Source organism: Carlito syrichta, unplaced genomic scaffold, assembly GCF_000164805.1.
Source record: "Carlito syrichta isolate Samal-C Ts95f unplaced genomic scaffold, Tarsius_syrichta-2.0.1 Scaffold305203, whole genome shotgun sequence".
Taxonomy (NCBI): domain Eukaryota; kingdom Metazoa; phylum Chordata; class Mammalia; order Primates; family Tarsiidae; genus Carlito; species Carlito syrichta.
In genome coordinates, this window is record NW_007249299.1 from 288,260 (window position 1) to 295,008 (window position 6,749).

A 6,749-nucleotide genomic window follows, 5' to 3' on the forward strand; every position below is an offset into this window, starting at 1 on the left:
AAAAAAAAAAAAAAAAAAAAATATATATATATATATACACATATATATAAAATAGTATTAATCTCATATGCATAAAAGGATTTAAACAGTTATTACATGTAAACTCTAATAACAGTTACCCAGCACACATTAAATGCTCAATAAAGGTTTAGTTACTGCTAATAGTTGAATTCTTTCTCAAGGCTGAGGGCTCCCATTCCTTCTACCTTTCTCTATATTCTATTACAAGACATTTAAAATGCCATTCAACTTCAATACTGCCAAATCTCTAGTCCTGTGCTTTTTAAAATTTAATCTCAATATTTATGGGATCTCACTATGTTGCCCAGACTGGTATTGAGCTCCTGGGCTCAGGAGATCCTCCTGTGTCAGCCTGCCCAGCAGCACATACTACCATACCCAGCTTCTAGTCCTATTCTTTATGCCAAAATTCAGTGTCATTTTTTCAACTGCTTGGATGTCATTCATACGTATGCCCAAACTGTCACTTGCAACACATGTTTAAAACCACAAATCACCTTGATCTAGGCTCATTTCCAGATAATGGTCAGTCTCATGAGGAAGATGATCATTCATAGAACGTTACAGAAATTCATCAGTGGTTAAGCTCAGATATGACAGAATCAGAGAGTTCCCTAGGTCCCAGTCATTAGAGAACTCAAGACAAAGGCTGCACAAATTCTAACAAACTAAAGACAGATGAGAGTAAGGCATAAGGAAATCAAGTTCACAATAAAACAGCAGGGCAAAGACTGATATCTGATGATTAAGACAAGACATCAGGGGAAGAGAAAGCTTATGAGAGGTCTACTTCAGCAGTTTACTCAAAAAGTTTTTAAAACTGTCTGGTTACATCCCGTGTTTATTGTAAAAACCCTCAGGCTTTCAAAAGCCTTGGCAAATTCAAGTCCCCTTAAACGAGGAATAATTCAACAAGGAGGGTACCTAGTCCACCCCATGGGAGATGATGATGTTCTGTCTGCCTAGAGTAGGGAAAAAGAAGAAAGATCTGAGAGTATCTGGGACCCCAGGAATCCAGTAGGCTGGTTCTCCCTTCATATGCAACACAGAGCAAGCATACTTGCCCTTATCTCTGGGAAGCATCAAAACCTTTGATAATATTCCCTCCTATCCAGGCAACCTCTATGATATCCAGAAGTCTGAATCTGCAGACAAGCAGGATCGTGATAAGGTAATAAATGTAAAAGCAGTAGAGCTAGCATGCTGTCTTTGGAAAGGCATGGAAGTATACTACAATAGGGAGTGACAATCATGAGTGGTGGTGAGGAAGAATGGTATTTACTTATTTATTTAATCTTTATTTTTAAATGGTTTTACTTGTTACACAGAACATGTTTATTTTTTGTAAGATAAGTGTTGACCAAACTTAGTTATCACCACCACTTGGAAGTCTCTCATGACTTGTATGGAGTCAGGTGCCCTTCCTCTCCTTTCCCAAAACATTTTATATATCTCCGTACCACAGCACTAATCATATCCAACTACACTTGTTGGTTCACTTGTCCATCCTTCACACTATAAAAAGCTTCTTGAGAGCTGGGAGTGACAAGGGCATGTACTATGGAACAAAAAATGTTTTAATATAAATTCACGGATGGGTTGATTGATAATAACCCCTCACTTACTATCCTACTTCAGAGATAGGTTACTTTTTCTGTAAACTGTTAGAAAGTATCTCAGCTTCGCAGACCATATGGTCTCTGTCATGAATACTCTACCCTGTTTTTGTGGCATAGAAGCAGCCACAGATAAGATATAAATCAATAGGTGTAGCTATGTTTCATTAAAGTTTTATTTACAGATAGTGATATTTAAATTTAACTTATTTTTCATGTGTCATAAAATATTATTTCTTCTTTTGATTTTGATGTTTTTCAATGACTTAAACATGTAAAAATCATTCTTAGCTCCCAAGCTGTACAAAGAACGGCAGCAGGCCAAAACTGGACCATGGGTCATAACTTGAGGATGCCTATCTCCCTGAAAGACACAGCTAGTGATCCAGTTACTAAGGAAATGCTGCTTAAAGGAATGATTATTTCCACCTATAATAAGTACCAAGTAACTCTGGGTACATCCTAAATTTTCAACTACTATAAAAAATGAGGTAGTATCAAAGAGTAGTATAAAGATTAAATTATTTCAGGAATAATACTGCAAGTTATATAAGTTCAATTGTGAGAAACATGGAAGCCACAGTTTCCAGGTGAAATCAATAATAACGTTTGTTGAGCACTTTTTATGACTAGGCTTTGTTCTGTGAGTCTTAAATGAAGGAATCCATTTTATTTTCACAACCATCCTATGAAGTAGGTTCTATTGTTACCAAACCCAATAATTGAAGTATGAAGAAATTTGTCAAACCTCAAAACTAAAAATTGGTGAAGGTGGGGTTTTAGAGCCAGGCAGTCCAACTCTAGAGCCTGTTCTCCAACCACTAAACACACTACCCCTTAAGAGTGACAGGGGAGAGGGTAACAAGGGATAGAGGGATGAAAAATCACCTATCAGGTACAATGAGCACTACCGGGGGTGATGAGCAACTTAAAGCCACTATACAATGCATCCATGTAACCAAAAATCACCTGCACCCCTAAAGCTATTGGAAAAAAAAATAAGGTAACAGAAGCAAACTTGTAAACATTTCTCTAAGTTTTCCCTAGATTGAAAGAGTAATCTAATTGGGAATGATTGGTGAGGAGTACAGTGTGAACTAAAAACTCAACTGGAAACCACATGATCCGGAAAGATGAAGATGGAAGCCAATTTACCAGCTGACAAAGTGTGGTGGTGCAGCCACGATCTCACCTAGGAGACTCTAACGCACATGCAGACACACAGGCCTGTCCAGAAGGAGATACTCTTCACAGCTAGACTATCATCTGTTTGGGAACTCATGCATGCTACTAGGTAGCTAAGTCAGTTTATTTTCCTCTGTAGTCCATTTGGGCTGCTATAACAAAACATCAAAAATTGAGGCACTTATAAACAACATAAATTTATTTTCACAGTTCTGAGGGCTGGGAAATCCAAGAACAAGGGAAATCTCCTATCTAGTGATGGCTCATTTTCTGGTTCATAAATAGTATCTTCTAGCTGTGTCCTAACATAGTGAAAGGGACCAGGCAGCTCTCTGAGGTCTCTTTTAAAGGTACTAATGCATTTGTGAAGGCTCTTCCTCATGACTCATGACTTAATCACCTACCAAAGGCACCACTGCCAAATTCCAATACACTGAAGATTAACACTTAGTACATAGCACTGTCTCACAAAGTCTGCAGGTGGCCCAGGGGAAGCTAGTAAGGGTTAATACTTCTACTTAAAGAGATCACTTCCTTTTGTTTAAGAATAAGAGCCAGTTAGTCTCCGTGATGGAGATACAATGTATAAAAGTGTTAATGTCATTTTCAAAAATAAAAGGACCTACATATATAGCACAAGCTGTTTATTGAGACCCATTAGAATTCAGCTCTGTTAGTTTCAGGTAGTCATTTGATGGTCTCTTTTTCCCAGATTGGGCCAAGCTTCAACAATTGTTTTAAAAGCCCATAATTTCCTTATTGGTATATGAATGAGATCAGCAGCTGTCTCTTCATGTAGAAGCACAGCATGGTTAGTATAATACCTCTCACATGGTTAGAGCAATGTCTGTGCCTGGACTTCATAAAAAAGTGGGTAGTATGTAAATGGGCAAAGATGCACACATTAGGTATGCTGAGCTTCCAGAGAGCACTGAAAGATTTAATGTTTCCACAATGAAGTGGTAAAAAAGCTAACTCAACAAAATGTTGTCAAGGTATAAAAAGCGCCAGTTCAAAGGTGGCACAGCATCTTTTTGCAGGTTCCTTTGAATGCCATGAAAGAATGTGATAAATGCCTAAGTATTTTACATAGCTCAAACATACCATAATTTTTCTGGCCTAACCCATTACCCGCATTCACAGAATTGAAGTGATCCTACCCTAGGGTAAACAATGCCCTTTTCAGGATCACAAAGAGCTGGTTCCCAGGACCCACTGACAAGTATCAAAAGATTCATACCTCAAATTGGTATGACTACTTATGTGCATGTTTCTGGGGGAAGGATTTATAGTACATAGCACTGTCTCACAAAGTTTGCAGGTGGCCCAGGGGAAGCTAGTAATGTCCACAAGTTGAAGGGTCTTTGTAAGCTAAATGGTATCATTGCATTTTCAAGTATATTCTCAGACAGGCATTTTTAACATCTTTAACACTTAAGTGCAAACTGGGATGTAAGTCTTTACGTAGTTTAATTTAAATCTATGCTTGACCAGAGGTGACCTAGGAAGCTCAGAGATATCATCCATCTGTCCATCTCCAATTGAGGGAGAGAGGGAGAAGAAAAGAGGGAGAGGGAGAGGGTTAGAATGTATGTTACCCCTAAATTATTTCAATAGTCCAGTTACTTTCCCACTCTCCTAGAAGGCTGTGTTATATCTCTTTTCTTTATCATCCAAATGCTTTGCTTCCTACTTCACTGAGACAAAGTTATCAGAAGAAAACTTTCACAGATACTCACCTGCTCATCTATCCACCTCTGGGCATTAAAACTCAAATACATGCTCTTTCCACCTGTTTTTGCAGATGAACTATCCATGCTCCTATCTAAGGCAAATCTTTCCTCCTGAGCACGGGATCCCTTCTCAAGGATATTACTCTAGCAAATGTCTTTTCTCTCTCTTTCAAACATCACTTTCTCCTCTCTTTTGGATCATTTTCATTAATACACAAACAAGCTGTTACTTCTTCTATCCTAAAATACATACACATCCACACACACCCATACCCACATTCCACACACCTTCTCTTGGTCCCACCTATCCATTCCTGCATCTGCTTCCAGAGAACCTAACACATTACAGACAAGATAGGGTACATTTAGGGTGGTATGCCCGTAGACCCTAGGATATGACAGTGTCTAAAACTAAATTCCTGGAATCTATTGCCCAGACCTATTCTCCTTCAACTTTTTTTTTTACCTCTGTTGATAATAAGTGAATCCTTCAGTTTTTGCAGTCTAAAACCTTTAGAATCATCCTGGACTTCTCTCTTACATCCAGGTCCTATCTGTCAGGGAATCTCATAACTGAGATCACTAGGTATCACTCAAGGTCCTGATTAAGTCCCTATACTTCCTGAAACTTCCCAGAATATTTCTGACTTCACAGAGCTCTCTCTTTCTCTATGTATCTTTGCCAGCACTTGAATTGTGTGGTCTAATGCTTGTAAATATTACTTTCTCAAAGTCATTACAAATAGGAACTACAGCTCAGACCCTCTACCTCCCATAGGACTATACATACTAATGTGTACTTAGTAAGGGCTCCACAAACATCACTCTAAGTTATTGGTTTTTCTACATATTGATTTTTCTGCATTTCCATAAAATTGATACCACAAATAACACTTACTTGCATTAGTGATGTTTGAGAACATATGTTTCATATTTTCTGCATCTGCAAAGCTGTCCGTCATGTCTCCAAACACCAGCATCATGAGGGGGAGTCCAGCCCCATGGATGATGGCAGCCAAAGTTCCCACCACCATATACAACCTGTCAAGCCAATTTGAATAGCGAAACTAAGGAAGGAGGAAAAAGAAGAGCATAAGAACAATTAGTATAGTTTCACAGATGGTATGCTTCACCTTCAAATTATAACCAAAAGTCAAACATTTTTCAGACTCTACTGCTACCACCCTAGTCCACAAGACCCTCTACCTTTGCCAAACTATTGCAATGGTTTAATTAGAAATGGTCATTTGAATCTTCTATTGAGTACTGGCCTAATTCTTCATATTGGACTTAGTCTGTTTTCTTATACAAGGTCTGATGAGAAGGATGGGACATTCTGGAAAACCATAGAAGTCTTTAATGGGACTATAATATATTATTTGTTGCTCTAGTTTCTAAGACTAGAAGTCACTTTTCATCTCATGGGAAAAAGCTTGAATGTCAAAAAGCCCCATCTGAGAACACTACTGAGGAAATATTTTATTGTTTTAAGGAAGTGGCTTGGGTTAAAGTTCTGTTACATAATGGAATTAGCATAAATGCAAAATGATTTTAATATAATTAGAACTTCATAATGAGCAGGAAGAAGTAAAGAATGAGTTAGATGCATGTTTTCCAAAAAACAACTTTCCTGAAAAGATAGTATACAGCCAGGAATGACCAGTGCAGATCTGCATAATCTCTTTAATTTGTAGGCAAGTCACAGAAAGGAAAGAAAGGCTCTTTGCATGCAAAAAGTGATAAGAGTTAAGAGGAACGGGTTCAGGGCCTACCTAAGAAGCAATTAATACTGTACTTCTCCCATATAACTCAGGAAACTAGCTAAGGATTGAAGAAAATCAAATGAAAGAAAACAAACAGGATGAAGCCAGCTGTGAGAATCTGTGGATAAATTTCAGGGCAGGTGGTGTTATGTGAATGCACCACATAGCTGTAGGCAATAGATTTGTAATGCAGGAAAGAAACTGAGTAAAAAGTCAAGGTCTACGAAGGAAACATAGAACAAAACAAAGATCAGAGATCAGGCAACATAAAAGAAAAGTGCCAATTCAGACATGAAGTACAGCAGCAAAAAACAAGATTTGAGAACTTACATATACTTCACAGGGAGACAGAAACCAGTCCTTAAGTTAAATAACACAGAACTTACAGCAATGGTAAGTGGGAATAAGTACCTAATTGACAATTGGAGAAA

General features: G+C 38.0%; 1 protein-coding gene across 2 annotated transcripts in view; it reads right to left on the reverse strand.

Moving 5' to 3' along the window:
• Positions 1-5,617, reverse strand: part of ABCB1 (ATP binding cassette subfamily B member 1) — a 97,652-nt gene extending 92,035 nt beyond the window's left edge. For both annotated transcript variants that reach the window (XM_021714074.1, XM_021714073.1), the window contains exon 1: positions 5,454-5,617. In XM_021714074.1, the coding sequence (XP_021569749.1) occupies positions 5,454-5,589 (136 nt within the window). In that variant the 5' untranslated portion in view covers positions 5,590-5,617. The remainder of the gene's footprint in view (positions 1-5,453) is intronic.
• Between the last annotated feature and the right edge of the window lie 1,132 nt (positions 5,618-6,749).